We start from the raw sequence: 22,093 nt of genomic DNA on the forward strand, positions 1-22,093 counted from the left end.
AAAAAAAAAAAGTTTGCTTTCCACTAGTCTGAAATGACAAAATGTAATGTCAGCAACACTGCTTTAAACTCCAATATTTAATATAAATGCAACGTTTCGACCATGGGTTGAAACGTTGCATTTATATTAAATATGGCAGTTTAAAGCAGTGTTGTGCAAAGTTGTGGACATTACATTTTTTTCACTTTAAGTACTTTTCATTTGTCCTGCACCTGCCAGAAGGTGGATTTTGCACACAATTACTTTTATAAATGACATGTTGTGGAAGCCAAATAACCCAAAACCTCACCGACCAGTGCACGAAATATTTTGTTTTTTTGCCTAGGCCTATAGGGTCTTTTTTTGTTTGTTTAATAAACCATGAGGTCATTTTTTTTTTTTTTAAACATTGGCAATAAAGAGTCACAACAGCAGAAACCCTGAAATGTATTTCTTTTAATTTAATTCAAAATAAATACTACCACGGCAACGCAAGTCCACTACTGGGTTCTTGCCCTAAATGTTTTGGTAAGAAAACAAACAAGCAAACGATCCCAAAAAAAAAAAAGAAAAAAGAAAAAAAGACTTCAGTTAATGCATCATCATCTTCATCCTTCAGCGACTTTAAGAGGTGCCTTTTTTTTTTTTTTACGACATACAAGGTAACACTGCCTAGGATGACAAAGATAAATAAAACAAATACTATGGTACAAAAAGAAAAGAAGAAAAGGAGGAGCAAGGGATGATGGGATTGGTGGAACAACCTGATGAAACCAGCACTGCAAAAAGAAAAAAGAGAAATAAAAAGTCCTCCATGGTCCCACTTTTTGTATATATATATTTTTTTCTTTCCATTTTAAAAGAGGGTGAAGAGAAACCAGTAATGACAGTGCAGACTCCCACAGGTACAGTCGTGTCCTCTCACAGAAAGTCAGGAGTGGGGGATCGTTTTCGGGGACCATGGCGACCCCGAAGGAAGGCAGGAGGGAGGGAGGGAGAGGGGGAGAGAGAGAGAGAGAGAGAGAGAGGGGGGGGGGTGTTGTCTCCATGGAAACATCTTCCGTGGACGATAGAAAGCCGAGTCGGTGTGTCGACCCCGAGAAACTCAACGGAAGGGTCCAGTCTTTGACGCTGTCTTTTATTTCATTTTTTTCTTTTTGTCCTCTTTTTTTTGAAAATGTTTCTTTTTCTTAAATGCAGTTTTTGAATCGTCTGTTGTGGTTGTATTTTTTTTCCCTCGGTCACTATTCATATCAGCAAGCTCGAAAGTACAGTCACACAGAAAAAGAAAAAAAAAGGTTTGTGTTGTCTGTCAGGATGCCACGAAAGACCCCCCAACCCCAAAAAAGAAAAAGAAAAAAGGCATTGCATATTTACATCAACAAGTTTTGGGGCGACTCAACTTTTTCTTCTTGCAGTCCTCACAGTCTTCATACATGAGTGTCTCACGGCTCAGTTTTCTCATGATCTGTGACATGATTAGTGATTTATTGATATTGATACCCTCTGTTCAGGATTAAAATGTGTGTGTGTGTGTGTGTGTAAATAAATAGATGTAATATCTCATAATACTGACAGGACAGGACAGAACCCCTGCATCTGGAAGCCTCGTTTCCGTTAGTGTCCGTGTGATAAATTAAATCTTCTTCACTCTGATCTATTGTCTAAAAAAAACTCTCTTTTGTGTATCTGCATGTGAATATGAATGTGTGTGTGTGCGTGTGTGCGTGTGCTTGTCAGGGTTCCTTCACAGTCACGGTAAAGATCCAAGCTCTCCCCACAAAAAATGTCACAAAACTCAGCGTTTTTACTCGCTGTCCGATATGTTTCACAGTCATATTTCTCTCCTCTCTTGTACATGTGAGTATTAGAGAGAATGGGGATGACACACAAAAACAATGATTTTTTTCCCAAAACACCTTTTGCAATTAGGACCTGGAAATCCTCCCCAAATCCTTTCCAGATGTGTGCAGGAACCCTGAAGAGTGAGTTGAGAACAGCAGAGCAGATGAAGTCGGCAGTTATTCTCCAGAAAACATTCAACCTGACGTGGTTTTTATAGGCGGTGAAATAGGTCGATACGCACCCGAAAAGAGGCTTCGCGTTTAGTTCCTGATCGACGCGGAGAGTTCATAGCGTCGCAATGTTTAAATCTTTTTTTTTTTGGGGGGGGATTCAGTACCTTACGGGTCAGTTAAATGTGAATCCGAGAGAGAAGTTCTCTCTCTGACCACTAGAGGGCAGGACTCGCTGCGTTAATACGATCTGTCCAATCGGAGTTTTCTGTTGCACGACTAAAAACTACTTTTGAACGTACACAAGTTCCACCAAAACCAGTTCCTTCCCGAGGCCGTTTTGCAGTGGCTCTGACCGGACTGTGATTGGTTTAAAGAAATGCCAATAAACCAGAGCACGTTGTTCTCCCATCCAGGAAGATTGTGTGGACTGGCCAGACCCTCCTCCGCAGCGCTGTGGAGGAAGGTCTGGCAATGCGAGACTAAGGCTATGTTCCCACTTGGCGTCTTTTTTTGACAAGAAAAAGTTGATTAGGGCGCTTTTGTAGCAAAAAAAAAAAAAAAAAAAGCTGGCAGCGTTTTTATTCCAAAAAGCAGGCCCAAGAGCTTGTTTTGTTGCTATAACAACAGCTACTGCTACAGTATCCTAGCTAGAGCGCTATGTGGAGCGGTGCTAACGTTCGATAAACAAAGCGGTGGAGCAAGCTAGAGAAAGATCAGAGAGAGAGCGGTACTAACGTTAGATAAACAAAGTGGTGGAGCGAGCTAGAGAAAGATGAGAGAGAGAGAGCGATGCTAACGTTAGATAAACAGTGGTGGAGCGAGCTAGAGAAAGATCAGAAAGAGAGAGCGATGCTAACGTTAGATAAACAAAGTGGTGGAGCGAGCTAGAGAAAGATCAGAGAGAGAGCGTTACTAACGTTAGATAAACAAAGTGGTGGAGCGAGCTAGAGAAAGATCAGAAAGAGAGCGATGCTAACGTTAGATAAACAAAGTGGTGGAGCGAGCTAGAGAAAGATCAGAAAGAGAGCGATGCTAACGTTAGATAAACAAAGTGGTGGAGCGAGCTAGAGAAAGATGAGAGAGAGAGCGATGCTAACGTTAGATAAACAAAGTGGTGGAGCGAGCTAGAGAAAGATGAGAGAGAGAGAGCAATGCTAACGTTAGATAAACAAAGTGGTGGAGCGAGCTAGAGAAAGATCAGAGAGAGAGAGCGATGCTAACGTAAGATAAAACAAAGTGAGTTCCCTGAACAGTGAGCACCCGGTCATACTGTATAACTCGCTGTGCTCCGACTCCATGTTTTCTCGTTATGGAAACGACAGGTCTGGCTACTCCGCTTGTCATTGGTCGGCTGTCAAAAAAAAGCGCTTGACGTAGGGCGGTTTTTTTTTTCAGAAAAGCAGAAATTTTTTCACCTTCAAAAAGACGCTCCGCACTGCAAAAAAAAAGAAGTCGCCGCTGGCGTTTAAAAAAGCACTCAGGACCTTTTTGAAACTCCACAGGATTATAACGTAAAACAGACGCTAGCAGTTTCAAAAAAAGACGCTAAGTGTGAACATAGCCGTATACTATGTGGACATTTTTGTAGACTAACATTGGTTGTAGTTGTACATGTAGGTATTCAGTTATTTTCATCTGCAACGGGACTCTAACTGAGCCGATTAGACTAAACATACTCTGGATCTGGCCCCACTCGGGTCCGCAAATTTGCGTTTTCCTCTGACGGCGAAGGCAGGTCCAGCCCTACTCTGCCTGTGATTGGCTAACACTCGTTGCCTTGGTTAGTTGGATTGGTTAGGTTTGGGCACGAGGCGTCATATTGGTTAGGGTTAGGATACCAGGGTAAGCCAATCAGAGTAAAGCGGGACATGCCTTCCCCATCCTAGGAAACGCAAATTTGCGCGGGTGGTCCTGGATCGGATCTCTGAGACCAGGAACAAACCAACATCTATCTGGTCTATCTTTGTCGCGTTTAGTGTAGTGGATTAACGGAAGGACATTTTCAGGATAATTGCCTGACATGCGGCGCGCGTTGTCCCTCACCTTTAGGGCTGTCACTCATGCAACTGCACCGACTAATCGATTAGTTGATTTAATCGACAGATCTGTAAATCTGAGTTTCTCCACAAAGAGTTGTGCTAAAAGCACCACTTTAATTCTTGTGTTTACCAGAGATGTGCTCGTATGTTTCTTAGAAATAAAACCTTGCGCTCTGTGTGTGTGTGTTTGTGTGTGTTGCCGTTCTTAAACTCCACTTTTTTTGAGATTTACAAAGAATCTGCTTTACACGCGGACGTGAGAGAGGTATCGATCTCGCTATCACACGGACAAGAAAGCGAATCAAACGATTTCTCGAAAAGTTACACTACTCCTTTAACACATATCAAGTTAGCGTGATAACATTTAGACGGGAGCGTGTCTGTGTTCCCAGGATCCTTGGGCCTTAATATGTCCCATAAACGGAAGCTTTCCAAAGGGTTTTAACGTTCTCAGCGTGTATGTTTCTCTGGGTCAGCTTATGTTAAAGGTGCACTACGAGTTCCTGCATGACGTCGCTTCTGTTGACGTTCAAAGTAAATACCAAACAAAACAGCGCAAGCTCGCCCCCATGTTTCTGTAACTGTCATGACTAACTGACTAACTGTCATTAACACCCACCCCCTCCCTCAACCATCTTGTCTGTGATTGGCTGGAGTGGTTTGTTGTGTTTTGGTGCACAGCCTGTGCCCCTAGCGTTTGTTTAACGTTTACGAGCCCTGTGTTGTCTCCCGAGACCGGGCTTTTTCAGGGTGTGTTCAGGGGGGGGCAGGCAGCTAGGGGGTCAAGGAGAGATGACTATGATTTGAGACCAAAATGAAATTGTGCTGAAACCACGCAGGAACTCATAGTGCACCTTTAAACTCCTTCAAACCTACGCCCTCAAATCTGCGGACAACTTTCTTTGACTTTGGACGTTGATATCTCCCCCGGTGGCCGAACAGATTTTAACCGTGCAAACTGCGTTTGAAAACGCCCATCTCCCTTCATTCGTTTGCGATTTGAAATGCAGAAGACAACCCTCACCAATCTCTTTAGATTCTTAGTTCGTATCGAGAACGTGGGACCCAGACTGTCTCACCGAGTAGCAGCTGAAAGCTAAAAGGAAAAACGCCCGAACAAACTCTCTGTGTGTCTAGAAACATCACGTAAACTGAACAGATTTTAGCCGTTCAAACTGCATTTGAAAACACCCTCCCTACATTTGTTTTCGATTTGAACTGCGAAGATAACCCTCACCGATCTCTCACGTTGTTAGTTTGTATCAAGAGCGTAGGACCCAGACCGTCTCACCGAGTAGCAGCTGAAAGGAAAACTCCTTTGTGTCCTGAAATATCGGTCTGTTCGACAGACGAAAAAGAGTTTTTTTAGTTGGAGGAAGGACAGCTGCAAACGTGCCACGGAAAAATGGAGGGTTAACTCTTTTTCATTCACGTCTTCAGGCACACTGAAACTTTAACATTAAATGCTCATGGCAGGACTCGACTGCCTTTCAGGTTAGGTTCATATTTCACCGGGCTTGTAGCGTGTCCCTTTAGTTCAAGGAGTCACTGAGGATATACAAATTTGCAGACGGACAACCGAACTGCCTCTCTGAGTGGACTGGCTTTGACTCGCAGCAGAGTCCAGCTTCACCTGACAGGGGCTGTTGAACACACACACACACACACACACACGCGAGTGTTTGGATATATTCTGCTCATTTTACAAAAAACGCCAAGTTTGATTTTTAGTGTGGAGTTAACTGCCGACTTGAGTCTGATCTCACAGCTGTTTCCTGTTTCTGAGTCTAAATATATATACTGCGTGTGTGTGTGTGTGTGTGTGTGTGTGTGTGTGTGCTATGACAGCATAAAGTTGACCCCCATGTCCCACATACATACATACAATACATACATTAAGCCACATTTCCCTGTGTAAACACCCATTCCACTAGTCCTACAGCTACGATGAGGAAACATAAAGCAGAGGTGAAGAAACAGAGGAGGAGGAGGAGGAGGAGGAGGAGGAGGAAGAGGAGAAGCGGTGAGAAAGCAGAGAAAAGGCCTCGTTCCCCTGCCGGCTGTGGAAAGCTGGAGCGGTTAGCTGAGTTTGAACGCGGTTGTGCTCTGTGGCGCCTGAGTGAACTGTGCAGTTTCTGGCAGTTTAGTGTTTTTTTTTTTTTTTTTTTTTCTTCCTGTTTTCAAAAGAAAAGAACAAACTTAAGAAGTAGAAACGCGAGAGAGAGAAAAGAAAAAGAGAACACAATGGGTGGAGAAAAGTAAAAAGTAGTAACACTGCAACGATGAAAAGGAATCATACAGACTCGTCCGTTCTCGTCCTTCTTGTGTGTGTGTTGAACCGGTAGACAGTGGTTTCCATCGCCATGGGATTGGGGGAATGTGCGTTGCCATGGCAAATGTATGAGAAACAAACATTATATTTTTTTCTTTTTTTTTTTAATTTTTTCCATGAACCACGAGCCATGCACTTATTCTCAACTAAGAATGACCCTTCACAACCCCCCGAAACCCACCCTACCCCCGAAAACAACAACAAAAAACCACCCTGTCGGTATGATACGAAACATCTGCACACGTAAGGCAACATTTTTGGTTTTTTGTTCCCTAAAACGGCTCTTCCAAACCAAGTGCAAAAAAGTCAAAAGAAGACAAAGAAAATTTTTTTTAAAAACAAGGGCAAAAACAAACGAACGAACGCAAACCCGGGTCGACAACTTAATACTGACGGAGAGAAAAAATAAATAACAAAAACATTGCCTTCTGCAGTAAATAGCGCTGAAAATGTACGAGACGACTTCTTCTTTTTTTTTTTTTTTTTTTTTTTTTTTGTGTGGGGAGACCGGCTGGAGTCTATCCCACTGTGCAAAAAAACCTCTTTTTAAAGTCCCTAAAAAGACTTTTCCCCCCCCACCCCGTCTGTGAGGAGGCAGAGAAGGAGAAAAAGAGGGGAGACTGGTATTTTTTTTTTCTTTTCTTCTTCTTCTTCCTAAAATGGCTACGTGTTTTCCTCAAAATGGCCACGAATGGGGGGGACGATACTTGGCGGGGGGGGGGGCTGGGCCGCTCACTCCCGCCCGCTGGCTGAGTAGGAGAACTGTGGGAAATGAGGCCTCCGCTCGTTGTCGGCCGCGTCCATCCCGTCCTCGTCATCTGTAGAGAGACAGAGACGCGGTAGTTTAACCCTTGAACTTGTTGTCCTCTCGGGTCAAAATGTATACACTTATCTTTTGACGATTTTTTCCATGTTTTTGTGGAAAAACCACTAATACCAACTTGTTCACATGAGTTTTACACTTATTCTTGGAATTCATGGTCAATAAACTTCATTTATATGAAATGATATCTAATTTTTGAGTTAGTTAAGATCAGAGTATGTTGAGTGCATCACAGACTGGTTTATGTGAAAGTTTAGTCAGGATTCTGTTTTATAAAATCCCATAAAACTGAATAAAAAAAGACCCCAAATTCAATGAAAGTAGTCATTCATTTTACTTGTGGATAGTGTTGAATGAAACCAGCCATGTTATTTTGGGGCAATTTGGTTGATGCAAACCCAAATTTCTGATATAATTTCTATAACTTTAATAAAAGGGGTTAAATTTGACCCGAGGAGAACAGATTATAAAAACAACCCCTTCTTTTTCAAAACTCATTTTTGGAATAAGATATTTTGAAGACCAAATCTCAATTTAATAATTGATGGCTCTGGTCATGAGAAGTACGTTTTAGTTTGATTTTTCATATTCGGGTCAATACGGTACTTTAAAAGAAAAAAAAAAAATCAGATAAAAACAACTAAAAGGATGAGTTTGAGAAGGAGCAGGGAGAAGCATAATGCTTATAAAGCTCTGCCCCTACTTTACAATATTATATTATTACAGGAAACATAAACAAATAGTTATGTACAGTATATACAGCATACAAAAATTGTAAGTCATACAATAACAACATAACAACTAAACACTGTGTGTGTCCCATTCATATATTCAGATATATTCAATAAATAACACCTCGGTATGGCAATAAAGGCTGCTTTGGTTTCTGAAAGTCTGAACGTTTTTGATATAAAACCAGTAAACTAAAGAAAGTAATGAAATATTTTGACAGCTTGAGGACTATAGGATTCAGGCGGTTTCCACGGACACCAAGTTCCCCTTTAGGCCACCAGGAGGCAGATTTGCAACAGAAGTTAAATACTCAGCCTCCATCACATTTAAGGGCTGCAACTAATGCTTATTTTCACTGTCGATTACATTCCGGATTAAAGGATTAGTTGTTTGGTCCCTAAAATGTCAGAAAAAGATGTCAATCGGTGTTTCCCAAAAAGCCCGAGACGACGTCCTCAAATGACTTGTTTTGTCCACAACTCAAAGATATTCAGTTTCCTGTCCCAGAGGAGAGAAGACACTAGAACAATATTCACATTTAACAAGCTGGAATCAGAGAGATTTTACTTTTTCCCCCACAACAAAATCACACAAACCAATTCATCGATTATCAAAATAGTTGGTGATTAATTTAGTAGTTGACTAACTAATTGATTAATCTTTGCGGCTCTACTCCCATTAGCAGTGAACTAACAGAGACGTGGTGTTCACCAGCAGCAGCCTGATGTATCTGATCTGTCAGCAGGGTCCAAAATGAGCACCATCTACCAGCCAAATGCTGGTGAAACATGCAAGTGGCTGGTAGATCTGCTTCACTAACCAGCCAAAAAACAGGTGGTCTGGGACCCCTAGAGGGGTCCTCATATTACTTACTTTGGATGCTTTTATATAGACCTTAGTGGTCCTCTAATACTGTATCTGAAGTCTCTTTTATATAGACCTTAGTGGTCCCCTAATACTGTATCTGAAGTCTCTTTTATATAGACCTTAGTGGTCCCCTAATACTGTATCTGAAGTCTCTTTTATATAGGCCTTAGTGGTCCCCTAATACTGTATCTGAAGTCTCTTTTATATAGACCTTAGTGGTCCCCTAATACTGTATCTGAAGTCTCTTTTATATAGACCTTAGTGGTCCCCCTAATACTGTATCTGAAGTCTCTTTTATATAGACCTTAGTGGTCCCCTAATACTGTATCTGAAGTCTCTTTTATATAGGCCTTAGTGGTCCCCTAATACTGTATCTGAAGTCTCTTTTATATAGACCTTAGTGGTCCCCTAATACTGTATCTGAAGTCTCTTTTATATAGACCTTAGTGGTCCCCTAATACTGTATCTGAAGTCTCTTTTATATAGACCTTAGTGGTCCCCTAATACTGTATCTGAAGTCTCTTTTATATAGGCCTTAGTGGTCCCCTAATACTGTATCTGAAGTCTCTTTTATATAGACCTTAGTGGTCCCCTAATACTGTATCTGAAGTCTCTTTTATATAGACCTTAGTGGTCCCCTAATACTGTGTCTGAAGTCTCTTTTATATAGACCTTAGTGGTCCCCTAATACTGTATCTGAAGTCTCTTTTATAGAGACCTTAGTGGTCCCCTAATACTGTATCTGAAGTCTCTTTTATATAGGCCTTAGTGGTCCCCTAATACTGTATCTGAAGTCTCTTTTATATAGACCTTAGTGGTCCCCTAATACTGTATCTGAAGTCTCTTTTATATAGACCTTAGTGGTCCCCTAATACTGTATCTGAAGTCTCTTTTATAGAGACCTTAGTGGTCCCCTAATACTGTGTCTGAAGTTTCTTTCCTGAAATTCAGCCTTGGTGCAGAATTACAGCCACTAGAGCCAGCCCCACAATGAGCTTTCCTTAGGATGTGCCATTTCTGTGTCTGTAGCTATTGAGGAGAAGAGGGGGGGGCAAGGTGGAGGGTGGGGGTGTGGTCTTGACCAACTGCCACTTTGCTCGTTTGAAAGCCATGATGTCTCTCTCTCTCTCATGGGTGGGCCAAATTCTCTGGGCGGGGCAACAAAGCAGATAAAGGGGAGGTAACCTTGCTCCTTATGACCTCATAAGGAGAAGATTCCAGATCGGTCCATCTGAGCTTTCATTTCCTCAAAGGCAGAGCAGGAGACCCAGGGCTCAGTTTACATCTATCACCATTTCTAGCCACTGGGGGACCATAGGCAGGCTGGGGGAACGCATATTAATGTTAAAAAAAACTCAAAGTGACATTTTCATGCCATGGCACCTTTAAACTTAAAGCCACTGAGGGGCTGCTATACGGACTTGAAATTAACAGTCTATGGCTAGTAAACTAGCTGACGCGCTCTCCTCTACCTGACACCGCTCCGTAGCCTACTGTTGAAATCAGAGACTCCAATAGTCGTCGTTGCGTTTTTGATGGACATTTATTGATCACAATGTTCTTCGAAAGGAACGCGCAAGAATCCATGTGTCCATTAAGCTCCATCAACAAACATTTACACATCCACATGAGCATCGCGGTGTGTAGCGATTTGATGTGGTCAAAAACTATTTGTGCTCCTCCGATTAACAGCACCCCCTGTTACCTGTTGAAAGGTTCCTACCTAAATAGACATCACTCAAAAGCACACTAGTGACACCAGTGGACAATTTGTGTCCTACACCCATACACCATACAACCGTATTTGTTCAAAGACCCACTCATGGTAGGCTTACTGGCCTATAGGTAAGGTAGTCACTAAAGGTAGCCATCCACAGATACACTTCATAAGGATTCACTGTGCCACATGTATGTTTAACATTCAAACATGATCTATAAAATCGTGGCAGCAATTATTATGTTAATAGCTTAGTATTCTATGCTAAAAAAAAGTATGTATAAAGGCTTTAGGTTGCCCTTCACGTTATTGTAGGCCCAGTTTAATATGCTACTTCATTTTATATAATTTAATAACATTTTTGCGTTGTAGTACGGGGTCCCTGCTCAGTTTTTCTTTCAGTTAAGGGGTTCTTGTAGAGCTGGGCGATTTTTTTTTTTTATAAAAAACTCAATTTACGATTCGATTTTTACCTCCCTTAACTGTAAATATATTTTAAAAATATATATTTATTGTATTTAATTAAAGTGCATCAACATAAACAAAATTGCACAGGCAAACCCTTTCTCTAACTGAAAAGTCACTGTGCAGTGTGCAACAAAGATTGTTAAAAATCCAAATTATTTATACTGTATTTGGACTGAAAAAAAAATCTAAAAAATCGATTTTTTGAAAATATGAATCGATTTGACCTACCAACTCGATTTTTAAATCAAATAGATTTTTTTCCCAGCCCTAGGTTCTTGGCTTAAAAAAATGTTAACGACTCCTGGTGTAATCTATTGAGTGGCTAGTAAAATGCGAATATTCACTTACCATTTGGCTGATGGACAAAAAAAGTTAATTCTGGACCCTGACCTGTCGGCCAGGTGTCGGTGAGTGCATGACGTAGAAAGGCGTGCTTACATTTTTCTGGCGGAGTGATGGTGATGGTCTGTGCTGTGAACTCCTCGTCGAAGTAGCGCGTGTCCGTCTCGGAGCTGACCTGGGGCTGGAAGGGCGGGACCAGCTGCAACAAGACAGGAAGCAGAAAGGCGAGCGAGTCAGTGGCTGTGTTCCAAACTGTTCTCTATCACGGAAATGGTGCACTGTATAGTGTGTTCGCCATTCTGTAGTGGTGTTTGAATTCTCCGCGGTTCATTTCATTCACTATATAGTCCACTATAAAATGTTGAACGGTTTGGCACACAGCTAGTGTCAGGTGTATGCAGGGTTTTCCCTACCGTTAGAAGGCTTCAGCGCAGCACCCACGTCGTTTTGGGCACCGCCTAAGCCAAATAATGAGTATAACTAAAATACTTTTCTCTAATGATTGTGGTTGGTCAGTTTTGTCTTTAAGCTTTCGGGAGTGTTATTTGTTTATTATCTGCTCCAGCTTTTCCAATGTTTCAGCTACAGATATGATGATAATAATAATGGTCTAAGATTATGTAAAATTGCATTTTTTAAAACCTTAAACCCCCAGCCAAATACGTGCACGATGGTTAAAAAATACTGAGCATGGTCGATGAATATATACACACACACACACACACACACATATATATATATACTAGGGCCGGGACTCGATTAAAAAAATTAATCTAATTAATTAGAGGCTTTGTAATTAATTAATCGAAATTAATCGCATTTTAATTGCATAAATATTTGAGAAGTAATTTTTTTCACATGGATTTTTAGTATACCATTGAATAATGACTGAATACATAAGCTTAAGCAACAAAATATTGTTTATTTTTGTTCAACCAAGTCCAGCAGACCAGTGCAATTTTTGCCATTAAGTGTAGCAATAGCATATTCAGAAATATAGTACATTTCAGAAATTCAGGTAGCCTATAGGTAGGTAGACCTTCTGTAAACTATGTTTTTTATACCAATAGTTACCCTGGTCCTTAAACCAGTCATCTGGTGGAGTGTGGGTTGGGTGTGGGTCCTTGTACTCGGAGTCGGGCTAACGTCCACGCTAGCTGCTAAATGTTTTGCGTTGAGGTGATACTTGAGGCTCGATGTGCTGCGGTGATATGCGAATTCCTTGTTGCATAGCTTGCACACAACCATGCTCTTATTGACGCTTCCATCCTTTCGTTTTTTATAACAAAATGTCCCATCCGCGGGGCCAACCAAAGCGGTCTCGTCAGCTTCTTCGTTCATGTTCACTGTGGTTTGTTGTCTGAAGCATTGACATATATAAAAGGTCTGAAGCATTGACATATATAAAAGGTCTGAAGCATTGACATATATAAAAGGTCTGAAGCATTGACATATATAAAAGGTCTGAAGTCATGAACGCTAGTTGGTGCTCCAGTATAATCGGTCCGCTGAAACTCATCCAGTGAGAAACGTCCCGCGGTGCAAAAATAAGTGTGATAAAAATGCGTAAAAAATGTTTAACGTGTTATTTTTTTAGTTAATTAACGTGTTAAAGTCTGTAATTAATTAATCTTAATTAAAGTCCCGGCCCTACATATATATATATATATATATATATATATATATATTATTTTATATATATCTCAAATGTCAGCTGACTCATAGGTCTCCTTTGAGTCCCTTCTTAAAATAAACTTTTTTTTTCAGATTATTTTTTGGGCATTTTCAACCTTTATTTTGACAGGACAGCAGAAGACATGAAAGGAGAGAGAGAGAGAGAGAGGGGGGGGGAATGACATGCAGCAAAGGGCCGCAAGCTTGAACCTCCTTTGTTGTTGTTCATATTTTTTACCTACATTGTACAGGTTTTTATACACCAAATAGTTTTTATTTGTTTGGTTTTTGATTTTAGGACTGGTGTCTTTTATTGTTTTGTGAAGCACTTTGTGATATAGATTTGAGAAATTGCTAAATATTATTTTACTTAATATTTATTAGCATTATGACTATCTCTATATACTCTCCACTATCTCTATCTGTCTGGAAATGGGCATTGAAACTTCCTGATCTGCTGATAAAACTCTGAATAAAAGCAGTGACTGACTGAAACACATTGCTTTCTAAGTGGACATGCAGCAAAAGAAGGAAAAGCTCGACTCGTACATTGCTGAGAAGCTCTGAGAAGTCTAAGGCTACGTTCACACCATAAGTCTTAATGCTTAAATCTGATTTTTTTTTTTTTGCTCAGATCTGATTTTTTTGTTTGGCTGTTCACATGACCTTTTAAAACGTGGCCAATATATCAGATTCCAGTGTCAACTGTTTGCGGTTTCAAACTGAGCCGCATGCGCAAAAGACCACTAACAATCAGACGCAGCACGCTGCTGATCTAAAGTTAGGGAGGTTATGGAGGAAGTCAGCATTTTTATGCTTTTATTTCAAAATGTTTGTGTAATGGCAGCCGTAACATTGATGAGCATACACTAACCAGGTCTCCCTCCCTTTTCCCTTCATTGACCTGCTCCATCACTGTTCTCCATGTTGTAGGCCTAGTCCAGTTTTTAATGTTACTGTCTGTGTCTAGGACTTACTCACGCTGGAGCAGAATTGTGACAAATGTCGGTGTAGATTGACGTAAAAGTCGCCTCAAATCCTCCTCGGTTGTTCACCTGGGTCTGATTCAGGACCACGTATGGAAGTGGTCTAAATCTTATTTTGAAAAAAAATCTGATCTGGGCAAGATTTGAGTGTTCACACTACTTCTTAAGAAGTCTGACCTGGTCCCTTGACCCCCCCCCCAAAAAAAATGAACGTACAGTAGTCTAACAGTCAAAGAAAAACCAGGACCAAGGTGTGTTTCGAGGACCCTTGGTGTTGTTTGGACTGCTTTATGTTCCGCAAATAAGATAGAGATGAGGTAATGGTTTCTTTTTCCATTCTATTTTTTTATTTATACATCTCTGCCAGACTTCTTTTGAAAAGAAATCAGGTAACCCTGATCCCAGAATATCTCCGATACGCGGTTGGAATAAATTACCGCTGAAGCTCGGATGACGCCTCGGCAGCTAAATCCTGCTCTCACCTTCTTGTCGTAGACGTCCTGCCAGTCGACTGTGCCAAAGAAACTGTGTCGCATGATCTCCTTAGCGTCATCCGGTCCGCCGCCCAGCCTGTCAGAGAACAGAGAGAGACAACCAAGACGACGTTGAAGTCAGACATCAAAAAATAAAAACACGCTGCTCTTACAAAGTCTCCGTCAACGGACCCAGAATATCCACCTGCTTACGGATCCAAAAATAACTCAGTGGGGGGAGGAGGGGGTGAACGGGTTCGCTCTCTGAAGCTGCAGTAGCCTCTTTTCTCCACTTTCTTCATTAGAGACAGAAAAACGCCTCCGGGACAATCAGAGAGGGGAATTAACAGCAGCACACCAGCCGGTTTTTGTCTAACAGCACTTTATGTGAATACCAATTATCAGGAGGAGGTTTTTTTTTTTTTTTTTTTTGTTCTCTTCTTAACGTCAAGATGGTGGCTTAAATAGTGAAATAAACCGGTGGATTCTGGGACAGATAGGACAAGGTTTTTTTTTTTTTTTTTTTTTTACCTCTTGTACTTGGAGTAAAGACAGGATCCTGAGAGGCCTTTTACATTCAATTCAAATTTCAAGTTGTTGTTGTTGATGTTGGAAATGATTCCATTTTGTTTGTTTTAAACCAGCAAATTTGATGGATTTTAGCAGAATACTGAAAGCAGCTGAACTGAGAACACTTTATAATTGGTTTATTTTTCACAAGTAATATTGTTATCAGGATATTCAACAACGTTGTGTGTGTGCGCGCTTCACAATAAATAGTTTTTTTTAATCGTCACTGTGGTATTAACTGCTGCAATAAACACATTGCAAAAGGCTGCGAAATATCGCGAAAGGCACTCATTGATTTAGTACTGTGTGTGTGTGTTAGTCTGTATATATGTGTGTGTGTGTGTGTGTTAGTCTCTATATGTGTATATGTATGTGTGTGTGTGTTTGTGTGTGTGTATGTGAATGTGTGTGTGTCTGTATGTGTGTGTGTGTATGTGTGTATACGTGTGTGTTAGTCTGTATGTGTGTGTGTGTGTGTGTGTGTGTATATGTCTGTGTGTGTGTGTGTGTGTGTGTATATATATACGTGTGTGTGTGTGTGTATATATATACGTGTGTGTGTATATACATGTGTGTGTGTGTGTATATATATACGTGTGTGTGTGTGTGTATATATATATACGTGTGTGTGTATATACGTGTGTGTGTCTGTGTGTGTGTGTGTGTGTATATATATATACGTGTGTGTGTGTATATACGTGTGTGTGTGTGTGTGTGTGTGTGTGTGTGTGTGTACCGTTTGTTGGGGTCCTTGATGAGCAGCCCTGACAGCAGCGACTTGGCGTCGGCCGACAGCGTCCGTGGGAACTTGATCTCCTCCATGAGGATGAGCTCGAACAGCTTCTCGTGGTCCTGGTTGTAGAACGGCAGGCGGCCGCACATCATCTCGTACGTCACCACCCCCAAACCCCACCAGTCCACCGCCCGCCCGTAGTCGTTGTCCTCCAGCACCTGGAGACACGTAATACAATTTAACCAGAATGTTACCAGCATTTCTATCACAGTTCCTCTTAAAGGTCCCATGGCATGAACAATTCACTTGATGAGGTTTTTTTTAACATTAATATGAGTTCCCCCAGCCTGCCTATGGTCCCCCAGTGGCTAGAAATGGTGATAGGTGTAAACCGAGTCCTGGGTATCCTGCTCTGCTTTTGAGAAATAAAAGCTCAGATGCGCCGATCTGGAATCTTCCCTTTATGATGTCATAAGGAGCAAGGTTACCTCCCCTTTCTCTGCTTTGCCCACCCAGAGAATTTGGCTCACCCATGAGAGAGAGAGAGAAAGACATCATGGCTTTCAAACGAGCAAAGTGGAAGTTGGTCAAGGCCAAAAGAGACTTCAGATACAGTATTAGAGGACCACTAAGGTCTATATAAAAGAGACTTCAGATACAGTATTAGGGGACCACTAAGGTCTATATAAAAGAGACTTCAGATACAGTATTAGAGGACCACTAAGGTCTATATAAAAGAGACTTCAGATACAGTATTAGGGGACCACTAAGGTCTATATAAAAGAGACTTCAGATACAGTATTAGGGGACCACTAAGGTCTATATAAAAGAGACTTCAGATACAGAATTAGGGGACCACTAAGGTCTATATAAAAGAGACTTCAGATACAGTATTAGGGGACCACTAAGGCCTATATAAAAGAGACTTCAGATACAGAATTAGGGGACCACTAAGGTCTATATAAAAGAGACTTCAGATACAGTATTAGGGGACCACTAAGGTCTATATAAAAGAGACTTCAGATACAGTATTAGGGGGACCACTAAGGTCTATATAAAAGAGACTTCAGATACAGTATTAGGGGACCACTAAGGTCTATATAAAAGAGACTTCAGATACAGTATTAGGGGACCACTGAGGCCTATATAAAAGCATCCAAAAAGCACCATGTCATGGGACCTTTAATGAATATGCATTAACTAAATACTGACAGTCGATCCAGACCCTAATCTCACCTGGGTTCGTGCATCATATGAGAATACAGAGACGTATACAACTGGCTTAAGTTTAGTGGAAGAGAATGTTTCCCTGAAATATTTTGTCATAGGACCTTTAAAAGCTTACATAACAGGAAAATCCCTGTCTGGATATATATATCATACTTTCAGCGTGTGATGGTGTGACTGTTCAAATGTTACTAATCAGCTGTTATGTCGATGTTTCTCTTCTTTTCTTCGGTAATGACTATTTGAACAAGGGATGGTTAGATTGAAAAGGGTTTGAACTGCGATTTCTCAGCCCGTAGGATGTTCAGCTGATACTCCTGACTAACCTTCTGTTTTATTGTCAAGTTTAAAGAGCTTTTAATAAATGTTAATACCAGCTTGTTATACTGCACTTGACACTGAAACAGGAAGCTGTTCCTGTTTATATGTGCACACACTTTGATGCTAAGCCTCCAGTTGCTTTTACCAATGACTGCTGGTTTTCTTCTCCCCTCTTATTCAACGGTTGCTCAGAGGGATCTTGGCCCCTTCCTGCCCTTTAGATTGTCCGTCTGGTTGAACCGTTTTGAACAGCGTTTTGTTCTCCATGGACAAAACTAAACAACATCTATTTGTAAAGAGGACTTACTCCAACCTAAAAGCATCAAAGACAATCCAAACATACTGAGTAGGCCTCTCAGACACCTGACTGACACACTCAAGCCTTGTGGCAGCAGATTACAAACTTTACAAAACGGTATTGTATGTTAAAACACCAAGAGGCCATTTTAAGACCAAGCTGTGCCTCTTTTTTTCTTTCTGACGTAGCTATTTTGACCCGGACACATCTGATATCCGCTTTCACGTCCTCTTAATGGGAAAACAACTTTCAGAATCTCCACCAAGAACCACATTAGAAGAAGTGAAATCAGCTACTGACATTCTACTTTGTTGTAAAGAAAACATTTAGCTAGAGGAACTGCACATTAGGGCACTTCCACGAGTTGAGCCCCGGTGGTTGCTGCTCGATGACAAACAAAACCCAACTTCTTTCGTGATTTCATCATACGGGACGAAAACAGAAGACGGCTCGGTTGGGGCCTCTGGTTGTTTATTAACAGTAGTCGATAGCTGTGTCCGAAACCGTTCCCTCATTCCCTCACTTACTGTTCCCTGTATAGTGTTTATTAAATAGGGAACTATATAGGGATCGACCAAACGAGATTTCGGTCACTCACTGAAAACATTAGGGAGTAAAATGTCGGGTACATTGTACAGTTGTGCATTGTGGGTATTTTACACTGGACTATATAGTGAATGAAATTAACTGCAGACAATTCGAACACCCTACAGAATCAACATTTTTTAAGCCAAGGACCGCTTAACTGAAAAAGACACTGAGCAAGGACCCCCTACTACATATTGTATAAAATTAAGTTGCAATAACCGTAGGACGGTTATAAATAATCATGTTTTAATGTAAAATGTGGCAGAATGAATGGGCCAGTAAGCCTATCATCAGTGGGGGGTTCACAAATTGTGAAGCTGATTTATATTTGCTAAGATATTATATTTTCTTGGAAACTTTCAAAAAAAATTATCTCTGCACTATATAGTGCACTATTTCCATGATAGGGAACGGTTTGGAACACAGGTAGTGTGTGTGTGTGTGTGTGTGTGTGTGTGTGTGTGTGTGTGTGTGTGTGTGTGTGTGTGTGTGTGTCAGAGCTCTGACCTCAGGAGCGAGGTACTCTGGGGTTCCACAGAAGGTCTTCATGGTGGCAGTGTCGGTGATGCCCTCTTTGCAGAGGCCGAAGTCTGTTATCTTGATGTGGCCATCTTTGTCCAACATGAGGTTCTCCAGCTGATGAGGAGGACGAGAGAAATAACAAAAAAAAAAACAAGACTTTTTTTTTTTTTTTTTTTTTTCTGTCTTCCGACCTGCAAAATCTGTCCGTGTGTCTGTATGTTTCTACATGATAAACGATTAACTGCCAACCCAGGGCAGGGGTCAAATATTAAGATTTCTCTCCGACGCGGTCACGCAGAGCAGGGGACGTTTACCTTCAGATCGCGATAGACGATCTTGGCAGAATGCAGGTAGTCTAGAGCGGAGACGATCTCGGCGCCGTAGAAACGGGTGCGGTCCTCCGAAAATACTCTTTCTCTTGACAAATGGAAAAACAGCTGCAGAGAAATACAAAAAAAAAATACACAAGTTCATACACCTCGGACGTGTCTGTTGTATTAAGTTGAGTCATCCAGTAAGAGACAAGAGATCAAGATCAAAATCAAAATCACTGCTATTTCCTGCAGTGGAATGCAGGAGGGGCTGCAGGAGATGTAGCAGAAGACATCGAAACAACAAAAGAATGACTTAGACTCTCCGATCATTTAAGACGGCTTAAAGCACATGTCAAACTCAAGGCCGGCTGGGAAATCTGGCCCCTCGTTTTTGATCTGGCCCGTATATCAATTAAGGTTCTCCATCAATTTTGGCCTGCTTAGATTTGTCACCTTTTCAACATTCTGTAGCCTTTTCTAAAGTTTTTGTCACATTTGCATTTGACACTTTTTTCAACCTTTTTGCCACTTTGCCTGACATTTCTTTGGTGTGCCATTTTCAACGCTTCAATGTTTTTGCCCCATTTTTCAAGAGGTGCACGCCAGGCTACGGCGTAGGGTCCGTGTCTCCACGTACCTTCGTACGTAGCCACGCCGTCGATTGAACGCAGAAGCATAAATTGGCCTTTAGTTCTCCCAACAAAAATCGTTGTTGCAACTCTGATTTTAAAACTATAACCAACCGTGAGATGGTTAGGGGTGGCAGCGTTTGAAAAGATGTCATATTAACGGTTTGCCAGATTGGATGTCCAGACTAGAAAATGGGGAAAGTACCTGAACTTTTCTCAAGGGCTCCTAAGGAGAGACGTGTATGATGGGCTTATAGTGTTGTCATTTATACATAAGTTTATTGGGTTTATTGTCCATTTCGTTATTACTTTTGTTGAATGGTCTTGAATATTGTAGTTACTGTGTCATCTTTTCTTGATTTTTGTCTGGGTGGGTCGGGATATATATATATATATATATATAGATATATATATATATATATATATATATATATATATATATACCCAGTATCTCACAAAAGTGAGTACACCCCTCACATTTTAGTAAATATTTCATTATATCTTTTAATGGGACAACACTGAAGAAATTACACTTTGCTACAATGTAAAGTATTAAGCGTACAGCTTGTATAACGTGTAAATGTGCTGTCCCCCCAAAATAACTCAACACACAGCCATTAATGTCTAAACCGCTGGCAACAAAAGTGAGTACACCCCTATGTTAAATTCCCATAGATGAAAAATAGATAGAAAAAAATTGTTAATCACACAAAAAACCCCAACTATAACCAATTGTAAAAATGCAAGTGTCTCTGACGGATCTTACATACAAATAAAACAATAAGTTCTGAAGATATTTTGCATCCCTCTCTGGTCTTTTGTGCCATTGGTGCCTTAAAATGGATCAATTGACAACCGGCGTCAGTGCAGACACTCGAGTTCTACAACTCTCCAAATAAGACCACATCGACAGGAGTGACTGCTTTCTGTTGAAGCTCTTTGAATCACACACAACTTCATTCTTCAATAGTTCTTGAAATAACTTCAGAACATCTGCCAGCATCAAAAAACATAAAAAAAGAGATTCATTGATGTCTCACCTCTCCTCCGTTGACATACTCCATTACAAAGCACAGCCGATCCTTAGTCTGGAACGAGTACTTCAGAGACTGAAACACAAAATATATATATATATTTTTTTTATTTGTTTTTAACTCAGTAGAACTTAGCCGATTGTTTCAAACACATTTATTTTTTAAAGAGCAGAAGCTTTGCGGTCTGAATTCAGCGCATCGGTCCTTCTTTGCACAACGTGTATCGAGAGAGTCTTTGAAGTCAAGCTGCTTCTCTTTATTTATATTTATTTATTCCAACTTAATAATTCACAGCAGCACAGGCGTGTCTTCAGGTTATGTTTGCATGCAATCTACATGCTGATACTCACAGTTAGGAATGGATGCCGAGTGTTTTTTAATACCCTACTTTCTGTGAGTGTGTGAGCAACTTCATCCTGTGATGGAGAAAAAAAAAAGAAAAAAGGACAAAGAAGACGGTGATTAGTCAGGAGACACTTTCTGTTTTGAGTCAAAAGGTTGAGGATGTAGTTGGAAGAGAGGTGAGCCAACATCAGCATAATGCCAGCATTAAACCAATCTGGAACGGATATTTCTAAATATTAACACCCTCTACTAACAGTTACATGCCAAATGAAGGTAACACATTTAGTGTGTTGCTATTATCACACATAAGAGTTACGGTAGATCTGGTTAAACATTTATATGACATATGTCATTTCAATCCAGTAACCAGTAAAAACATGTTTAAATTAAAGACAACAAAACAACATCTGATAAACGCTAAGGGCCCTATCTTGCACCCGACGCAGTTGTCAATTTCCCGTCCAGCGCCCACATTCTGGTGCATTCTGGGCGTGCTGGTCTTACAGGGAGGTGTGTTCAGGTGCATTCTGTGAGTATTGCTATCTTGAGGCAGCGGAAAGTGATCGTGCCATTGACCAACAAAAACCTGGTCTAAAGTCAATAACGCAGCATTTCATTGTTATTTTAACAGAGCATTAGTAAAATGCTCCTAGGCTCGTGCACAGCGCACACACACTATGCTTGTTAAACACACAGGGACGCACAGCAGCACACACAGAAGATAAAAAATAGAATATTACGGTGCAAATCCGACATCATAATAGCAATGCGCCAAGGTACAAACGCGCCTGGCTTTTAAAGGGAATGGGAGAGGACACTTTATTGCACGTTACTAGCTAAAGTGGATTCGTACACGCCCTGAACGCACCTGCGCCAGGCGCTTCACGCCGTGCGCTTAGATCGTTAAAATAGAGTCCTAAATGTTGATTAAGTTCTTTTTTTTTAAAAATGTCCTTCATAGTTTCTTAGAGAGCAAAAAGACATCTTTAAATGCCAAAAAACATCAAACAAACATCCACATTAAAACAGGGACAGACAATGATCAATTATCAAAATAGTTGC

General features: G+C 40.9%; 1 protein-coding gene across 1 annotated transcript in view; it reads right to left on the reverse strand.

Annotated features, from left to right (window-relative positions):
- Positions 1-6,562: 6,562 nt before the first annotated feature.
- akt3b (v-akt murine thymoma viral oncogene homolog 3b) overlaps positions 6,563-22,093 on the reverse strand; it is a 30,614-nt gene continuing 15,083 nt past the window's right edge. The window contains exons 6-13 of the mRNA XM_028568426.1: positions 21,037-21,102; positions 20,693-20,761; positions 19,024-19,146; positions 18,695-18,823; positions 15,757-15,971; positions 14,460-14,547; positions 11,414-11,516; positions 6,563-7,186 (exon numbers count right to left, since the gene is read on the reverse strand). Coding sequence (XP_028424227.1) covers positions 7,101-7,186; positions 11,414-11,516; positions 14,460-14,547; positions 15,757-15,971; positions 18,695-18,823; positions 19,024-19,146; positions 20,693-20,761; positions 21,037-21,102 — 879 coding nt within the window. The 3' untranslated portion in view covers positions 6,563-7,100. The remainder of the gene's footprint in view (positions 7,187-11,413; positions 11,517-14,459; positions 14,548-15,756; positions 15,972-18,694; positions 18,824-19,023; positions 19,147-20,692; positions 20,762-21,036; positions 21,103-22,093) is intronic.

Source organism: Perca flavescens, chromosome 2, assembly GCF_004354835.1.
Source record: "Perca flavescens isolate YP-PL-M2 chromosome 2, PFLA_1.0, whole genome shotgun sequence".
Classification (NCBI taxonomy): Eukaryota; Metazoa; Chordata; class Actinopteri; order Perciformes; family Percidae; genus Perca; species Perca flavescens.